At 50.6% G+C, this 19,179-nt stretch overlaps 1 protein-coding gene across 4 annotated transcripts in view; it reads right to left on the bottom strand.

Annotated features, from left to right (window-relative positions):
* Positions 1 to 2,601: 2,601 nt before the first annotated feature.
* Positions 2,602 to 19,179, bottom strand: part of HIP1 (huntingtin interacting protein 1) — a 70,037-nt gene continuing 53,459 nt past the window's right edge. For all 4 annotated transcript variants that reach the window (XM_081843076.1, XM_081843073.1, XM_081843074.1 and 1 more), the window contains exons 12-31: positions 18,201 to 18,298; positions 17,855 to 17,927; positions 16,780 to 16,963; positions 15,312 to 15,400; positions 14,588 to 14,704; positions 14,368 to 14,469; positions 13,794 to 13,988; positions 13,494 to 13,641; positions 11,986 to 12,072; positions 11,610 to 11,717; positions 11,371 to 11,507; positions 10,590 to 10,700; positions 10,293 to 10,351; positions 9,763 to 9,856; positions 8,287 to 8,387; positions 7,697 to 7,802; positions 6,765 to 6,888; positions 5,919 to 5,980; positions 5,695 to 5,806; positions 2,602 to 5,060 (exon numbers count right to left, since the gene is read on the bottom strand). In XM_081843076.1, the coding sequence (XP_081699202.1) occupies positions 5,041 to 5,060; positions 5,695 to 5,806; positions 5,919 to 5,980; positions 6,765 to 6,888; positions 7,697 to 7,802; positions 8,287 to 8,387; positions 9,763 to 9,856; positions 10,293 to 10,351; positions 10,590 to 10,700; positions 11,371 to 11,507; positions 11,610 to 11,717; positions 11,986 to 12,072; positions 13,494 to 13,641; positions 13,794 to 13,988; positions 14,368 to 14,469; positions 14,588 to 14,704; positions 15,312 to 15,400; positions 16,780 to 16,963; positions 17,855 to 17,927; positions 18,201 to 18,298 (2,127 nt within the window). In that variant the 3' untranslated portion in view covers positions 2,602 to 5,040. The remainder of the gene's footprint in view (positions 5,061 to 5,694; positions 5,807 to 5,918; positions 5,981 to 6,764; positions 6,889 to 7,696; positions 7,803 to 8,286; positions 8,388 to 9,762; positions 9,857 to 10,292; positions 10,352 to 10,589; positions 10,701 to 11,370; positions 11,508 to 11,609; positions 11,718 to 11,985; positions 12,073 to 13,493; positions 13,642 to 13,793; positions 13,989 to 14,367; positions 14,470 to 14,587; positions 14,705 to 15,311; positions 15,401 to 16,779; positions 16,964 to 17,854; positions 17,928 to 18,200; positions 18,299 to 19,179) is intronic.

Below are 19,179 nucleotides of genomic sequence, written 5' to 3'. Positions count from 1 at the left end.
TAGTATTCGCTGAGTGGTAGCAGTTTGGAAAATGCTGGGAATTGAAACTGGGAGCTTCTGCATGCAAAGTGGATGGTCTGCTATTGAGCTTCAGTCCTCTCCCAAAGGACTTTGGTTGCCTTTTCCACTGAAGTGCAGAGTAAAAACAAAGGTTTTAAGTACAATTGCCCAGGGTAGGGAAATCAGGTCCTTGCTCCTTAAGCAGCGCCTTACAGAAATAAAACAGCATTTTTCATTTGCTCAGGTGAGACACCCCAATGAGGACTGTTGTACAAAAGGCCAAGGGCCATTATAGCACAGGGTTTACCGAACAGAACTCCTGAAGGGTGTCAGAAGCTCTTCTACATTTGACAGCTGGGACTTTCATAAGAAATTAAGTACCAGAAGGCTGGGCTAGAAGAAAAGATCCAATGAGTGAATTTCACTGAGACCCAACCCAGCCGGCACTCTGCAAGCTGCTTTGAGCAACTCCCTTGTGGAGGGAGAAAGCAGGGTATAAATGTTTAAAACAATGAACGATAGTGTGGACAAAGGTGCAGGAATGAATGTGGTGATACGAAGTGCCTCAAGGGGTTATCAGGGTGTTGAAAGCTGGGATCTGATGCTTAACCTTGAGCTCGATGCAGCTTCTAACAGCTCTATATACTTCATATTGAGTCATTCCAAAAGCTCTGGCCCTGTTCTCCCTAACCATTACCCTTCTCTCTGTGTCATGGCCTAAGGGGGCCATTGTTAAATTCTAGCCTTCCACAATGGCACAGAATGAGAAGTCAGACATGCATATTTTTGTGTTATTCTGACCCCAAAGGCAGGAGAACGGTCAGCATGCTACTCTCTCCCTGCCTTTAGTCCAACCCAGCACCCCATATTATTTTGAACTACAACTCTCATCAGCCCCAAGCTGGAGGGCACCGGGTTGAGGAAGGCTGCTATAGGTAATTGAGAGAGCGGTTGCTGAACAGCTTGGTAGGTTTCTGGAGGAAACATTGGCTTTAGATCCATTTCAGTCCGGTTTCCGTCCTGGTTTTGGGACCGAGACGGCTCTGGTTACCCTAACAGATGATCTCCGTAGACAACTGGATCGAGGCGGGTCAGGACTGGTGATCCTTTTAGATTTGTCAGCAGCCTTTGACATGTCGATCATGATCTTCTGGACTGCCGCCTCGCAGACGTGGGGATACAGGGCATAGCCCGTAACTGGCTGTGCTCTTTTATCTCTGGTCAGGGACAGAGGGTGGCACTAGGGAGGGAAATGTCATCGTGCCACTCCTTGGTGTGTGGAGTGCCGCAGGCGCAATTCTCTCCCCGATGCTTTTAAACATCTTTATGTGCCCCCTTGCCCAGATTATCCAGAGCTTTGGGCTGGGCTGTCACCAATATGCTGATGACACTCAGCTCTATCTGCTGATGGATGGCTACACCGACTCGGCCCCAAACACACTGACCAGATGCTTGGAAGCTGTGGCTGGATGGTTTCGTGGGAGCCGATTGAAACTAAATCCTTCGAAGACAGAGGTCCTATGGTTGGGTTGAGATGGCATGGGGATGAGGGACCAACTTCCTTCTCTTGCGGGGGTCCAATTAGTGCCATTGCCTTCCGTTAAGAGTTTGGGTGTAATCCTTGACGCCTCCCTTTCCATGGAGGCGCAAGTTACAGCAACAGCCAAGGCGACATTTTTCCACCTTCGCCGCATCAAGCAGTTGGTCCCTTACCTTTCCCGCCCCGACCTGGCCACAGTGATCCATGCGACAGTCATCTCCAGGCTTGACTACTGTAATTCGCTCTACGTGGGGCTGCCCTTGAAGCTGTCCCAGAAACTCCAGCGGGTGCAGAATGCTGCAGCGAGGCTCCTCATAGGGTCTCTGCCATGGGAGCATATTCCCCCAGTGCTTTTCAAGCTGCACTGGCTCCCGCTGGAGTACAGGGTCAGATTTAAGATGCTGCTTTTGACCTTTAAAACCCTTCATGGCCTAGAACCCTCGTACCTATGGGACCGCCTCTCCCGGTATGCCCCATGGAGAGCCTCAAGGTCCATAAATAGCAACACCCTAGTGGTCCCGGGCCCTAAGGAAGCTAGATTAGCTTCAACCAGAGCCAGGGCCTTTTCAACTCTGGCTCCGGCCTGGTGGAACGCTGCCTCATGAGACCAGGGCCCTGCAGGATCCGATTTCTTTCCGCAGGGCCTGTAAGACAGAGTTGTTCCGTCTGGCCTTTGGCTTGGAGCCAATTTGATTCCCTCCCTCTCTTTTTTCTTTTCCTTCTCCTCCTGCGATGAGGCTACATTTTAATATTTTAATGTTTCAATATTTTAATGTTGTATTTTAGTTTTGTTTTTAAGTTGTAATCATTCAACTTGTTTTTATTATTGCTTGTAAGCCGCTCTGAGCCCGGCCTTGGCTGGGGAGGGCGGGGTATAAATAAAAATTATTATTATTATTATTATTATTATTATTATTATAGGTCAACCAACTCTGGGTGCTGGTCTGGCTAGATTGTTGACTTCACCTGATCACATACAGAGTAAGCTGGAAAAGTAAGTCTGCCAAAGGGAACACTGTGAGTCCTGAATCTCCCTCTTACAAATTACAAAGCCAACAGAACCGGGTTGAAATATTTATTTAAAAATTGAAAACACACATTCAACATATCATACAAAGGGGGGGGGGATCTTGTATTTAATACAATAATTAAAAAGAGAGCTGGCACCTGGGTCAACTGGTAACCTGGCCCTAGACCTGTGGTGAGTGATTTTAGTCACTTAAGGGAAACTGCTCTAATGGAAGTTTTTGTTTGACACCCCTCACCCCAATTTAGGAAACGTTTAAAAAATAGAGGAGAAAGAGCGAGCACTGAGGAAGTCACTTTACTAGTGAGACAAAATGGCCTTTCTGCCAGGCTCAAGACATCACCCTGGCAGGCAGTCTTCTTCTGTTTTGTCCCCAACATGGGTGGCCCATCAGCCTGAAAACCTGAGGTAGTTGGGGGGGAGGGGGCGGAGGGCAGAAGGGGTTGCGTAAGGGTAGTTCAGTGCCATATGGAGCCCCTTCTCCTATCATGTGCTGTGGCAGCAAGGTTGTTCCTGCTGCTTCGGAGAGAGAGGCAGGCAGCTGAGTGGCCTCATTCAAGCTGGCGGTGGGAAGAGAGGGCTATTTGGTTCTTGGGCTGCTGCCACCCAGATGGCAGGAAGGCCGGGGGCATTAACAGGCACCACTTGGAGAGGCTGTTGGTCTAAGCAACGACTTCTTCAGAAGAACTGGAGAGGGGTAGGCAAGTCGGAGTAACTCCAACGGGGAGAGCAAGAAACCCTGGCTCCTCTGTGGGTCCCTCCAGCCCCTGCACCCCAATGGCAGTGTGCGAAAGACAGACTGATCTTGAGTGACTTGAGGGCAAGGAGGAGGGTCTGGAACGGGCCCAGGGACACTGTGGGACACAGCGCCACAAGTCAGACTCACAAATTTCCCTGTTTTGCCTTGTCAAAGGCTGATCCTGGGCCCAGTCCAATCACCCACTCCATTGTTAGAGCTTCCAAAGTTCCCAGACTCTTTGGCAGCCCTTGGGGCCTTTTCAGATGACCCAGGAAGAATGTTACATGATGGTCACCTTTGTTTGGATTGTAGCTTGAACCCTCCTGCCCTCAAGTTGAATCAGGCTGGCCTGCCGGCAGATACCAGGCGCAGGGCAGTCCCACCCGATGCAGCAGGGAGGTTCTCTGCTTCCGAGTGATTGCCCCAGCTGGAGCGAGGAGCAGGCACACATTGGATTGCCCCCCAGTGGCAGGTTTTAATCTAGGGTGTACAGGTGTATCCATGCTTGTGTGTTTGTGTGTGTGTGTGTGTGTGTGAGAGAGAGAGAGAGAGCGAGAGAGCGTGTGCACACACACACACACCTCTATCATGAACGAGGACAGTGCAGGGTTGCTGCCCAGATGTTTCCACTGCTGTATGGCTAATGACTCACAGTGATCACAAGGTGCCTGAGGCAGCCAGTCATGGAAGGCAGCATCAGTTGGGTGGGGGAGAAGCCAAGTCTACAACAGGATCCACATCGCCTTGCGTTGCTGGCTATTTCAGACTCCGTTCGGTCCAGGGAGGGCTGATGGGTTGTGCTAATGGACTCCGTATGAGAAAAGGGCAACTGGCCAGGTCTACATATGAGCAGGTGGAGTCCCTCACAGAGCCCAACATGAAAGCAGCTGCTCTGGCCCCATCAGACCCTCGCCAGCTCTTCCCGCTCTGAGATTCTCAGCTGTTTATTGCTGGCTCAACACACAGTGGGCTGCTCTGAAGCAGCAGAAAGGCCTGCTTTGTTGGAGCGGGCAGCGGAGCCAGAGAAGAGAGGGGCTGTGAGGCCAATAAGTGTTTCCTGCCTGTTACGGGATGGCCTGTGAGAAGATGGCTGCCACCCATCTCCGGGATGGACCTAATCCATCCCTTCTATGGGCACCATGGTCTGTTTGTACTGAAGGCCCTCCAACCCTGTCATCGCAGGGTGGTCAAGTGTACACACACACACACACACACACACACACACACTACAGTTTCAGCAGGTCCTGCCACCCTCTTGGTTCTGAGGGCAAGAGGTGGCAGACAAAGAGAAGCAGCATGAGCAGAGAGATGTCACCACGGGCCCTGGTGTGGGTTGAAGGCCAAGGCTGGCAGCTCGGAGGTTGTGCAAATAAGGAAGTGAACTGAAGGTGGTGGAGGAGAGAGATGGAGTACGACTTTTGCAGAGAGGCTGCAAAGCTGGAACAACGCCCATGAAGCCAGTGTGGGCTTTGTGGGCTATGGCAGGCAGTGCATGTGGATGCTGCTACTGTTGCTGCTATGGTGCTGGGGAGGTTCCTCACCTCCTCTCCCTGTGCCCCCTCTGCCATGGCTGCTACTACCTTCTTGACCAGCAGGGCGCCCTTGCTGGCCCAAGAGAGAGAGAGGAATGTCTTCGTGGTGAGCACAGGCTTTGCGGTATGTTCCAAAGGAGTTTATAATTCATGTTCGGAAGGAGCGGCACCAATGGATGGTGCCTCTTCTCCGGCTGTCTCCTCAGGAGGCTAGATTAGCACCTGGGCAGAGAGAGAGAGAAAGGGAGAGAGAGGGAGAGAGAAAAAGCTCTTTGTCAGGTCTAGGCAACTAGGGAAGTCAAGGTATTGGTGTATATGTATGAATACAACCCATAACTAACCTGCTTTTGGAATAAATCTTTCAAGCACAGTCTGGATTCAAACCTCAGCTATGGCTCCAGCTGGGGTTGCAAAGGAAGGAACAACAAAATAATTGGGAGCTCACTCAAGAGCATGCTTCCATTTCTTTCTTTGATGTTTGACACCTGGTGGCAGGTGATTGACAGGGAGGCAGCTCCGCTTACCTTCCAAATGTGGCCTATCAGAGGAGGGTGGGCTATTTCCTTACCACTGCTATAAGGTAAGGCTTTCCTTGACCCAAGATTATTATTATTTTTGGCAGGGGTGCTCCACAAACAAAATTTTGCCCTTTCTGTGGTTGCAGCACTAACTCAAGGTGTTGGGAATTGAGATGAAAGGGCCTTCAACTGTGGTTCCTTTCCCTTTGCTGGTCCTCAGTGTCTTAGCAGGAAGGAGGCTACAGGCCCAAGTTGGGAGAATTGTGGCTAGGCCAGCAAACCCAGAACCTGCTGTGGCCCAAAGGCCAGCATAGAAGCCAACAGGCCACCAGACTCACCATTCTCATCCCAGCCCTCAGCCACCCCTGCCAGTTCGTAGTGCTTCTTCCGCAGCTCTCCCAGGCGCTGGCGTTCCTTCTGCAACTGGTTTTCCAGCTCCAGGACTCGTACCTAGGAGGGAGGAGAAAGGCTTCTGCAGTGCAAGTGACCAGGCTGCAATGCGTCCCCCTTCTGCTCTGCTTGGCATTCTTTACTCTCTTTTCTCCCTCCCTCCCCCAAATACCTGGGAATCCATTTCTTGACGCTTGATCTGTGTTAGCGTTATGGCGGAGAAGTCCATGCTGTCTGCAGGGGGAGAACACACGTTTACTCTCATTAATGATAGCATGTAAGTGCAGGACTCATCCCGTCCCACGTTGTGCTGAGAACTGCCTGGCATCTGGTGAGCCCAGCTGTGCTTTCTGTGGGACTCAAGCAGTCAGATGAATAAGCCAAAAAAGAAAGAGAGAGGCTGTAACTGAACTGAATGACAAACAGAGACCGCTACCCTTCTGCCTTAGAGAAACAGGTGCCTACAGGAGATGCCTGCCTAGACAGCATCTTAAAAAGCAGAGACATCACCTTGCTGACAAAGGTCCGTATAGTTAAAGCTATGGTTTTCCCAATAGTGATGTATGGAAGTGAGAGCTGGACCATCAAGAAGGCTGATCGCCGAAGAATTGATGCTTTTGAATTATGGTGCTGGAGGAGACTCTTGAGAGTCCCATGGACTGCAAGAAGATCAAACCTATCCATTCTTAAGGAAATCAGCCCTGAGTGCTCACAGGAAGGACAGATCCTGAAGCTGAGGCTCCAGTACTTTGGCCACCTCATGAGAAGAGAAGACTCCCTGGAAAAGACCCTGATGTTGGGAAAGATGGAGGGCACAAGGAGAAGGGGACGACAGAGGACGAGGAGGTTGGACAGTGTTCTCAAAGCTACCAGCATGAGTTTGACCAAACTGCGGGAGGCAGTGGAAGACAGGAGTGCCTGGCGTGCTCTGGTCCATGGGGTCATGAAGAATCGGACACGACTAAACAACAACAACAGGAGGGAAAAGGGATCTCCAACTTGAGTTTCAGAAACTGACCTGTCTCCTGAATTTGCGACATTCCTGACTTGGTGGTAGCCACCACCCTGGCTGTCGCCTGGTTGACTCCCCGGGAGGCAGTCTGGAGCTTGCTGAGGTTTGCGCTGTCTTTATCTGCTTTCACCTGGCGGATCAAAGAGGAGAATCAGTGCCTTCTTTGCAAGTGGGAGAAAAGGATTCTACGTGCCACATGTGGTGGACAAAAAAAACGACTGCAATGTGCTGCTCCAGAGGAGCTCCAGATGTTACAAAAAGGAAAGGGCAGATCCCCTGCTGGTTGGGAAGAGAGCAAGCAAAGGCCCCCAGTGCCACTCTAATGCCATCCTAGAAGAAAAGCTCAAACACCAGGCACCACGGGTGGTCCTAGACTATATCCCCAGGAGCAAAACACTCATGCAATGCACTCTTGCCCACCCAAAGCCCCCTATTACTTTCTTCTCTCCACTTCACAGATCAAACTTTTAGAAACTCTTATGGAGTGGGATCCTGAGACATTAAACTGGCTTTTCCAGAAAAGCCTTTGGATGATTGTCCATGCAGGAGAAGCACCCAAAGTGGGAAGCTTTAACAACTGATTTGTGATGGGGTTCCAGCTGCAGCTGTACTTAAGCTGGAAGGAAGCCATGGATCATTTTGGTGAGGAAACATCACCAGGCCACAAATGGGTCCTACTGGCTCAGTTGCTTTGCCACTGACAGCAGATGAGAAAGTGCTGGTGGCAAATGGAGCAGGACACTGCCAGTCAAACGGCTGTTGGCATCCTGACTGCCCAGGAAAGCCTATTAAGCTTATTCATTCCTTGTATGACTGGCTGTTGGCCACTTGCTCAGGCACTCAGCTCAACATTCCTGCAGCAGGGGGTTGGGCTAGATGACCCTTTGGACCTCTTCCAATTCTATGGTTCTAAGGAGGTATCACGAGGCAGTCCCTACCTTTGAAGCAGCAACTAGTTGGGCTGTGCTTGCTGCAATTTCATGCGAGCAGACCATGAGCTCCTCAAACTTCCCCTTGCCTTGAACCACGAGGTCAGCAGCATCTCTGGGGAAAGATGCGAAAGGGATGTTAGAGTGCACACACACTACACTTGATCTTAGCCAAAAGGCCGAGAAGCGAGAACAAGAATCCCAAGACTACATTAAATGTAGCTAAATTCTGTGCGTCTGCAGTCAACCGCAGGAAGCAAGTGGTATCCCATAATGTTCAAACCCCTAAATGTTAGTTACTGGGGACACGCTAACAATTAATTTTAATTTTTATATTTAGAGCCTTGTTATATTCATATTGTCCCTTGTATTTCTGATATTTTTAATGATCTGTGATATTGTGTGTGTTGATGCTGGTCTGTGACCATATTAATAAATTCATTCATTCATTCATGATCATGATGTTAGAGTGCTACACCTCACACTCCAGGGCTACAAGCTGCAGCCCCTCGTCGCAGCACTGCCTAGCTCGCAGGCCAACAGTAGGCTATGAAGTAACCCCAGGTTTCTCTGCTGCCTTTTCTCCCCCAAACACTTACACCAGCACAGTTGCTCCCCAGCCGACAGCCTTGGAGGCAGAAATCAGCCCCTCCGTCCAGCGGGAATTTCTGGCGTAAAACTCCTTGGGGGATGCTGCTCCCTAGACGAGAAGAGGAGTGAGATCTAAGCATTGCCAAGAATAGCTGTTCATTCTGTCTCTCTCAATTGCCACCAGAAGTTCTGCACCCGCCACAAGGCCACAGAGGTCAGCGTAACGCACTCCATTCGCAGCCTTCTAGCTTCCATGGCTGTGAGCTTCAGCCTGACAGGGGAGTGGCAGCTGCCTTATACCAGGTTAACCCTTGGTGCACCTTGCTCAGTATTGCCTTCCCTTACCAGCCTTCAGCTAGCCAGGGCTTCCATGCAGGGAGTTTTTCCCAGCTCTGCATGTGAACTCAGGATCTTGTGCATGCAAATCAGGTGCTCCACCACTAAGCCACAGCCTTTCCTGGGGTGCGCAGAGAGGTAAGAGCCACCTCACAGACCACCGTTAGATATTCCAGAACCTGGTGGTGTTCACTGGAGAACAAACAACCCGCTTTCTGTTTTACTCTTCTCTCCCCTCTTTCTCTCTTGCCTATGTTCTGAGGTTAGGTAAAAAGCTCTGCAAAGGGTATCTTAATCCCAAAGGGAACTCTGGACACAAACATTCTCTCAGAATGAACAGACAAGAATATATGTGAGTTATGAACTCTCCTTCTAACGAGTTACCAAGTGATGTAGCATCTGGACCTGCACCCTGTTTCATTGGCAAAGTGGGAGCTGCATGTACCCTCTTGTAAGAGTGACCATGGGATGCCCAGCTATGCTCCACTTGCCACACCTGTCCCATCTGAGTTGTAGTTCTGTTTTTTTTGCTATGCCACCCTATTTATCCAGCATTGCACCTTTGAAAGACTGTTTTTTTCAAAATTTTATGTATACTGCTTTGAGAGGCTTGATCTAATAATTACAACACAGTACTCTAAATAAAGCAAATTAGTTTAACTCGCCCGGCAGTATGAATTGTGTTCATGTGGGCCAATTCTCATACTCCTTTGTTAACTCCACATACATTGATAGCAATGAGAAAACAGAACCCCTGTGGGGGTCCCCTATCACCCACCATTCCAGCATCCTATTTAAGAGCTAAAAATCCATCTGTCTCCTAGGCCCCTATAACACTTGGAAGAGAGGCACGTAAGACAGCGAGAGGCTGCAGCTAGGTCCCAGAAAGCCATCTCATTTTATCTTCCTTCACCCAGCTGCCCAAGGGATTGGAGTGCTATTAGCATGAGCACAACACACCCCTTCAACAACTCAGGAGCACACTGGAACAACGGCACTTTCCTGCCCCACCTTTAATCAAGGAGAGGAGTCTGTTTTATGTAAACAACACCACAGACTGACAGCATCTGAGGCACAGCGGGAGCAAGAAGGCACGCTGAGTGAGAAGCCCACATTCCCAGCTTGCAAGGCTGGCACTGCTGACTCACCCTTCCACTCTCCACAATCTCCCGCTGGAGGTCCTTGGAAGCCTTGACCAGAACCTGGATGGCCTGCATTAAGCCTGTGCAGGAGCCCAGAATCCTGCAAATCACAAAGGGTTGTCTGTGCAGTGTCTGCTTACATCCAAAGCATATGGGCTCCACTGTAAAAGTCCCAGAGGCCCCCTCCCCACATTGTTGAGCAAAAGCCACTTGCCAGGTAGAGGAAGCACAGAAGTCAAGGAATGAGCAGGGACCTTCTCTGGCTCCGAGATGATAGCAGACTAACCCTTTCTTTTGAGGACAGAGAGCCTTCGCCAACCTGGTGCCACCAGGCAGCTGTAGTGGCTGGGGCTGATGGGAGTTGTAGTCCAAAACAGCTGGAAGGTGCCAGCTTGGCCACGGCTGCTCTAAAGCATGCTGTCCTGAAAACAGTGTGTTGGAGTGGGGTGGGGAGGAAGAGGTGTGCCAATGGTGCCCAGAAAAAAATCCAGGCAGCGAGGAGGGAAAGGCAGCTGGTGCCAGGCTTCCATACCAACCTCTCGTTGACCTCAAGTTTGGCTCCAGTGTCTCCCGCCCGTGACTTGCTCAGCATCTCCTGTGTTGACAAGGGTGGTGGAGAGAGAGTGGGGTGGGTGTCAGAGCTACAGGATGAACAGCGTTAGCCCACTGTCACTTATACAGCAAAGCTGAGAACCAGCCACCCCTAGCATGGCACGGAACTGGAACTGAAATCTAATCCCCTGCCCTGAAAAAGAAAATATTATTCCTCCTTCTTTTTGAAGGAACCCCACTGGGCAAACAGGAAGCCGATCCTCCTCTCTCTCTCATCTCACCTCAATTCTGGAAGCTGCCATCTCAATTGCTGCTGCTGTGGCTGCCATCTCCTTGTCCACCAAATCCCCGAGTTCCTCCTGCTTGATGTCCAGGCCCTTGGGGCACAGGTCCTGCAACAGAGCAGAGGGTGACCTACAAAGTTGCTGCCTTCTCTTGTATCCCCCACTGCCTCATATCAACTTCATCTTCAGAGGAGCTCACTAGGTGTAGGGAACAGGATCCTTCCATTTGTCTCTGTCAACTGCATTCTGTCGCCTGGTACCAGTGGCATCACATGAACTGCTTTTGCCTGCGTGGATGGTCAGTTGATCCCTGCAATCCCCTTTTGAGGCCAGCAGCATCTTTCCCTGCCCTGCACAATGTGGGCAGGTGGGTGTGGCTTGGCCTGGACAAATGAGGAGGTCTGACAGGCCTACTGAGGCCTGTGGGGTAGAGGTTCCCCACCACTATCCTGTCAACTAGTTCAACCCCATGCAATGCAGGAAAAGGTTCCTTGGCGGAGATCCACTCTGGGCTTGCAACCCCAACCAATGGCAGCCAATGTGCTGTAGTGCTTAAGAGTATTGGGGCTAGAACCTGGGAGACCAGGGTTCAAATCCCTGCTTGGCCATAAAGCTCAATGGGTGATGTTGGGGGTAAGTCAGTCTCCCAGCCTAACCCAACTCACAGGTTGTTGTGAGGATAAGGGAGAGAACCACACCTTGACAAAAAGGTGGGATTACAAATGCAACAAACAAACCAACAAACCTTTTGCCTTCCCCAAACCATACAGCAACTCACCTCTCCAATGGCAGTGATCCGCCCAAGACAGTTCCTGACGGCTGCGCAGTTGGCACTCTCCAAAGAGGCTTTGTCCTTCAGGGTGCCCAAGTAGCACAAGGCCTCACTGCCACACTGCCTGCAGGCTTCCAACAGCACTGGAAACATGCAAAGGGAAAAGGCTCCACTCAGGCCCTGCATGACCTAGGAAGGCACCTGTTTCTGTCCTACCCTTTTCCTGGCCAGAGGCAGGTACTCACTGTCTGCAGCCTCCATGGGGGCCATGTGTGAAGTGGCGCTTGCCTGGACGATGGTGTCGCCAACCAGGTGGCCAAAGAGAGCCACCTGTGACAACAAGCTGCTCACATCTAGGAAGGGAGAAGAGAACACATGAGACCAAGCACAGGTGATCCTCCCAGGCTCATTGAGATCTTCTAAGAGAAATACCGCCAAGTGCTTCTGCCACAATGCCCACCTTTTACTTTTCCAAAGCAGAGTGGAAAAGAAAATGCCACGGACAAATGGGTGCAGCTGCTGACATGAGGGGGGTGGCTCTCAGGGTGTCCCACTTCCATGCTGCTTGTCCTACATGGGGCCTGTTGCCTGGGCAGCTGGAAACGGCTCCAAGTTTCTTACCTGACTGGTTGGAGAGGTACTGGGTGCATGCTTCCTGCAGCCGCTCTACACACTCGGATGCCGCGGAGGTCCTGGATAGAAGGTAATCTACACAGCACACAGAATAAAGGAAGCATTGAGTACAACTCTATTAGGAAGTGCAACTGGAAGAAGGCCTTAAAAGCTGATTATGTACAACCCAGCAATGAGGGTTGTCTTGACTTCCTCCTTGGCCTGGGCTTCTCCTTTTCAGAATTCATTTTAGTTTATAACCTGCCTTTAAATTATTATCCCCCCCCAAAAAAAAAGAAATAAAGAACTTAAGAAGAGTCTGCTGGGTAAGACCAAAGTGGGCCCATCTAGTCCAGCATCCTGTTCTCACAGTGGCCAACAAGATGCTTCTATTGGGAAACTCACAAGCAGGATTTGAGCACAAAAGCAACCACTCTTGTGGTTTCCAGCACCTGGAATTCAGAAGAATAACTGCCTCCAACTGGGCAGGCAGATCATAGCCATCATGCCTAATAGCCATCAATGGCCCTCTCCTCCTCCTTGAATTTGTCTAATCATCTTTTAAAGTACAGTGGTGCCTCGCAAGACGAAATTAATTCGTTCCGCAAGTATTTTCGTGTAACGAGTTTTTCGTCTTGTGAAGCACGGTTTCCCATAGGAATGCATTGAAAATCAATTAATGCGTTCCTATGGAGACCGCTTGCCAGGCTGGCGGTGCGGAGAAGGGCTTTTCTCCCCACCGCAAGCCTTCAGGACAGGTACGGGAACAGAGGGGAAGGTGCGCAGCGCTTCTCTTCTGTTCCCGGGGCTTGCGGTAGGAGGAGGGTTTTTCCTCCCCACCGCCAACATTCAGAACAGCCTTCCGAATGTTGGCGGTGGGAAGGAAAACCCTCCTCCCACCGCAAGTCTTCAGGACAGCCTTCCGAAGGCTGGCGGTGGGGCGGAGAGTCCTCCTCCCGCCGCCAGCCTTCGGAGCAGCCTTCCGAAGGCTGGCGCGGGGAGAAGGTCTCTCCGCCCAACTGCCAGCCTTCGGAGGAGGTCCGAGGACAGAGGGGAAGACGCGCTGCGCTTCCCCGCTGTCCCGGAGATTTCCCTATGGGTTTTCGTCTTGCGAAGGAAGCCCATAGGGAAATTCGTTTTGCGAAGCGCCTCGAAAAACGGAAAACCCTTTCGTCTAGCGGGTTTTTCGTCTTGCGAGGCGTTCGTCTTGCGGGGCATCACTGTACTCTAAACTGGTGGCCATCACTGCCTCCCGTAGGAGGGAGTTCCATAGTTTAATGACTGATTGATTGAAGGGAGGTGCAGAGTGACTAGGAATTATTCTGTCTCTGGTAACTGAAGCCATGGCTTCTCCAACTTCAGCAGGAACTGCCCACAGTTGCAAGTTGCTGAGCAAGTCTAAGGTGTCCCCTGGAAGCATGAGGGACAGAAGCAAGCTTTGGTTGCAAGCGGGCTCTGACCACGGAAATCTCTGCTGAAGGAAGGGGGGTGAGGGGCCCCAGGCCTGCTTGGCTGACCTGCGGAGCTCGTGCAGCTGACATGTGTGGGGTCCTCGATTCGGTTCAGGGCATCCTGCACCATCTGCTCAGCTTCCCTCGTGGCGCACTGCAGGAGGGCAAACTGCTTGTCCAGGAGCTGCTGCTGGAGGGCCTGTGTGTTGCTCTCCTGAGGGCAGAGGAAGAGAGGCTAGACTTCCGCTCTTGGTCTACTCATGGAGCAGAGCCTGGGGTTGCCCTCCATGAACCCCTACCACACAAAGAGTCTCTTGGGCTGTTCCTGGCTAATCACCACCATCTCACCTCCAATCCACCTCTTACCCTTTCCTCCAGAGAGCTCCGTAGCTCCTCTACTGCTTTGCCGCTGTCCTCCTTCTCTCTCTGCAGAGTGGCCTTCAGCTGCTGCACTTCGGCCTGCAAATCAGTCAGCTGCTGGTCACGCTGGGCCACAGTCTCATTGAGGGTGGCTGTCTCCAGCTGCAGGCTGGCCAGCTGAGTGCTGTGTGCTGCTTCGGACTAGCCAGCAGGTAGAAAAAAAAGAAGAAGAAAAAGAAGAAGAAAAAGGAAAGGTGAGGGCTTCTCAACTTCGTCCAAACTGCACCAATCCTGCAGGAACCTTCTCCGGCCCCAGGGCACCCAGGGGATGTATCAGTCCTGCCTTCCACCCACAACTGGGCCAACCCAGCCTCTTGCTCCCCTCCTCCTCCCAACCACCCTTTCTGCTTCCACTTCTGTTGCTTGTGGTGGCTGCAGCCCCAAGAGCTGGTGTTCCTTGTGCCATTATGGCAAAGCGAGGAGAAGTCATACAGAAGACTTGTTGTGTGTGTGTGTGTATACACATACACACAACTTCCACCGGGGCCTCTGAGGAAGCGGCCAGGCTGGAGAGTCTCACCTGTGCGCTGGACTCAATAGTGCTTCGGAGGGTCTGGAGTTCCTGTTTACTGACAATGAGCTCCCTCCTCAATGCTTCCAAGACTTCCACCTGCTCCTGAGTCTGCGGAAAGAAAAGAAGAATGTTGGTGCCCTTTTTTGTCAGGTTTCTCCAACAGACATTCTGAACCCCCTTTCTCTTCTCCCTCAGCTGAAGCTCCCCCCTCTGCCCCCCTGCTCACCTTTCGCTGGGCCTGCTCACTCAGCCGCTGGAAGGAGTCCTCCAGCTCTTTCTTATCCCTCTCCACGTCACCTTGGACCTGCCTGGCCACCGTCACCTGCTTGGTCACCTCAGCATTCTATGGAACAGGAAGAGGGAGGCAAAGGAAGAGAAGGATGTGGGTTCAGCCACTTGGGCTCATGGGAGTAACTGTCCCTCCTCCCATCTTCAGTGGCACCAGTGAATTTTCCTTGCCCCCTCCCTCCAAGTCATGCAGCGGAAGCACACTGCAGCAAATCCCCCCCGGGCACAGTCTCCATCTTTACTGAGAGGGCTCTGCTACTGACCTGGCTCCTCAGCCACTGACTGACTTTTGAGAGATTCATCAAATTCCTTTCTAATTCCAGGTAAAACTGTGAATTTTGCTCAGTGCAACGCAGAAACATACCAAAGTGCTCTCTCTCTCTCTCCCTAGCTACTGGTTTCCTAGGTAGTGCTGAAGAGAAATGATAAAAGCTGTAAGTGGAAATCTAAGCAAATGCATAGATAGCTGACCCAGAAAGGGTGTGGAAATCCTAACAAAAGGAAGGCAGTGGTTCATAGCTACTGAATCTTAACTGGCTTAACAGGGCCATCGTTAGGGTGCTTCAGCAGATGCAATCCCATCTTGTTGCATGAAGTCAGAGGAAGTGACACCCCCCAACTCTCTAGTACCGAGAAGTGAAGGAAGAACAATGCAGGGTTACCTTGCGCAGGAGGTCTGCGTGGTTCTGCACCAGCTCGCTGTACTTTTCCTTCAGCTTTGTGTATCGCTGCTCTGTAGCTTGTGCTTTCCCTGTAGCAGAAACAGACAAGGGTGGTGACTTGGTGGCTAGGGTGAATTAGCCATGTATTTTTTCAGGAAGGGATCAATTGCTTATGTTATTAGCCCACTTGATTTTCATACAAGTTTTGAACTGTTACAGACAGAAACTGGAACCCAGGTTAGGTAGGCTAAATGTACCGACATATTCTTTCACGGCTGTTATGAAGACATAGTTTTAATTGACTTGTGGTGTGTTAATTCTTGCTCATTTTAATCAACCATGTGTTTGCGCTTGCAAGTTGCTATCCACCCTGAGTCTTCAGGATCCGAAGCAAAGCAAACGGACAATCAAGTTGCCACCCATCTGCCCAGTGGCAGCTGGTAACATTTTGACTTGGTAGGGCTGCAATTCTTGCTGTTTTTATGACAATAGGACTTGTACAGAACTTATTTAGGAAATAAGGAAACAATACAAATCCAAAAAAGGAAAGAAAAAAAAAGCTCCTTAAAGCAGGAAACACTCCCTGTTGGTCCTTTGGCCTTCAGGAAAATAACTCTGAACATGCTCAGAAAGAATGTATGGTTCCTCTAGGCTTGCAGGGCTGTTTTTGAAGCAATCCTTCCATATCTGCTATAGTGACTGTGCTGGACAGGCCTCATAGCAACAAATGGAGTGAGCGCTTTCCTACTAGGGTTGACTTTCTGGCCATCCAGAATGGTGCCTCTGGGGCTGGCCAGGGGGTGCTGGTTGCCAGGAGATGAGGCGGCCTCAGAGTAAGCAAGCAAGCAGACAAGGGAGCCCAGCCAGTCCACCAGCCCTTGTTGTTGGGAGTGGACAGACAAGTCACAGGCCCCTGTGGGGCAGTGTGAGGAGGCACCTCTCTTTGGAGGCGAGGGGGGTGCAGCTCAGAGACCAGTGGCTGCCCAGAAGACTTCCAATGAGAGGGGAGAGGCGGCTGAGGGAACACTCTCCAAGGGAAGGTGTTCGAAAAAGGGTGAGAGGCTGCCAGTTTTGCAGGCAAGGGGTGACATAACTGGGCTCCTGAGCCCCACAGGGGTGCTGCAGAAAGAATAAAGCTGGTCAAGGGAGAAGGACTCAAAAAGGTTGAAAACCTCTGACTTAAGAGACACACAGGAGTGACTTTTTGTTGCCATAGTTAAACTTTTGGGTCAGGATTGGCTGATTGCTGACTGACCAGAGAATAGGAGACTGACATAAACGTCTCTTTAAGTTCAGCATGTGTGTGGGAAAGGAAAAAGTGTGTGGTTTTGAGATTTTCAGGATTTTTTAAAATAAAAAAACTGCTTGACATTTTCAGCGGGAGGGCTATGCCCCGGTGTACCAGCCCCCACTGCCCCAAATGGGAGACTTGGTGCTGGGGCTGCCATTCAGCCCTCTGCCCGCTCACTCTCTATCTCAGTGAGGCTGCGCTGGGCTTTCTCCGTGTCCTCGTGCCGCTTTTTCAACTCGTCCAGCTCTGTGCGCAGGAAGTCGCTCTCGTCCAGGGCCTGCTGCTTCAGGTGCTGCTGCTCTGCCAGCTCCGCCTCCAGCTCGTTGATGCGCCCCTTCAGTTGCTGCACCAGGCGGTGGCTCTGCAGGGCCCACAATGGAGAGGGGAGGGGATTAGGGGACCCACTGACAAGATTTGTGGGGGGTCAGGAGTGGGTACACAGTCTTGGCTGGGGAGGCCAAGTGAAGCAGGTCACAGAGCACCCCCAAAACAAATTAAACAAGGACTGCACATCAGACAGAAGGGGCATCCCTGAGTTTGGGACACCTCCACATTCAGAAAATGCCTCCCCTATAATTGTGATAAGCTGAGGTGCGTGTGTACACACATGTGTGTGTTTACAATGTTAAATGGCTACAACCCCCAACAACACATCTGTTTCTTGGTCTTGGGCAGTGAGCTGCAAGTGCTGTCTTCACAGTCCAGTAGCCTGGACCATCCTGACTGTTGATCGCTCCCCCCCAAACACTTGCTGATGGATGGACACTCCCTGCAACCTGCTGCCCTCCAGGAGCTGATGTGAGTTGTAGTCCAAAACATCTGGAGGGCACCAGGTTGGGGAAGGCCAGCATGCTGTTTTGCCTCTGTTCCCAGTGACATTTAGCAGATTTGTCTGCCCATTATTTGAGGTAACCCAAACAAGAGACAGAGAAGAGAGGCAGGAACTGAAAGAGGTAGTGGTGGCCACATGGAGCTTGGCTCCGGGTTGCTCTTGTGACTGCAAAAAGAGACGTCATTTCCCCAGGTCTTGCTGATGCAGCATTTTGGACTTGTGAAACCCTTTACAACTTCTGCCTTGATATTAAAAGCAGTGGAGGCTGTGTGTGCAATTGTCCTACCCCACCTTCTGGGATTCTCCTGTTTTGCCCTGCAAACCTCCCTTCCTGAGAGTTGGGCTCTGCCCCAGAGATAGGTGCCAGTCTGAAAGGCACCTTTCATGTGTTACCAACAGCCATGGGGACATTTCATTCACCTCGGCCTTGAAGTTCTTCAGCTCATCCTTGATCTCCCTGATCTCCCTGTGCAGCTGCTCAATTAGCCGGTCCCTGGAAAAAGGGTGAGATAGGTTGGTGTCGTGTTTCCAATCTGTCAGGAGGACAGACAGCATTCATTTTAAAAAGCCCCTCACTCAGGACCATGGGAGCAGGCTCAAATCTAGAAGAGATGGGGGCATTCCATGACCCAACAAACCCCCAGACTGATCATCTAAGCCATTAACACACAAACACAGTGTACCTTGGATGCAATTAAAGCGTGCAATGATGATGAAAGCCTCTAACAAAGGAAGGAAGGGCATTCCGAGAAGGAACCTCACTCACTTGTCATCCTTGGTCATCCCATTCTGGCTGTTAAAGTTGAACGGATCATTGCTGAATGAACTGCCAAAGAGGTCATCAAACTTATTGTCAAAGAGACTCTGAAAGAGGAAGAAGAGATGGAAGCTGTTAGCTCCATGCAAGAGCAGGGAGGGTCTTAGACTCCCTTATGGTCCTTAGAAGGCGGCAATAATTGCAATATTGAAAGGATGCAGCTTTAACAATGTTCTGACCTTCCTCTCTCCTATATTGTCAGAGCAGAGGCTGCTTGCTGAAGGAAAAGACTGGAGCGAAAGGGAAGGGAAACACCTGGGAGACTTCAGCTTGTGTCCTGAGCTTGTGCTTGCTCCTCCCACTGCTCAGGTATTTAGCTGGGAGCCACCAGCCAGTGGCATGAGAGCTAAAAGGTTCTCACCTAGTGGATCGGCCAGCAGCCAAGAAATCCCTGTTGGTCCTTCGCTCCCTACAAGAATTTTTTGACCTCAGCCTAAGTGAAGAAAGAGGTTTAAGTGTAGTGTGGGATGTCAGCAAGGCAGCGATGAGGGGTTTTTTAATTCAGCAAGGTGCTTTTCATAAATGGGAAAGGAGAAAAAAGAAGCAGGAGATATCAGATGCCTTACTGAAGAAGGAGAAGGAGTTAATCGCAAAACCAGATATATCTCAAGCGATTAAACGCCAGCAAGCACAATTTTTATTTCAGTTAATAAAGAGATTGAGCTGAAAATTAAATTAATGAAACAGAAAAAAAATGAATTCGCTAATAAACCAGGTAAACTGCTAGAATGGCAACTTAAAAAAGAAAAGAATAATAAGACAATAAATAATATTGTATACGAGGATAATCATCTGACTAGCTCAAAAGAGATAAGGAAAGCGTTTGACAAATTTTATACTTCACTATACAGTACCGCTGTGAGAAAGAGGACTTTGAGAAAATGGACTGTAGCATATCTTGAGTATCTAAGTAAAACTGGCAAAGTCT

Source organism: Podarcis erhardii, assembly GCF_964252035.2.
Source record: "Podarcis erhardii genome assembly, chromosome: 16".
NCBI classification, from domain to species: domain Eukaryota; kingdom Metazoa; phylum Chordata; class Lepidosauria; order Squamata; family Lacertidae; genus Podarcis; species Podarcis erhardii.
The sequence above is the reverse complement of the archived record's forward strand: the minus strand, read 5'-3'. Positions and strand labels throughout refer to the sequence as shown.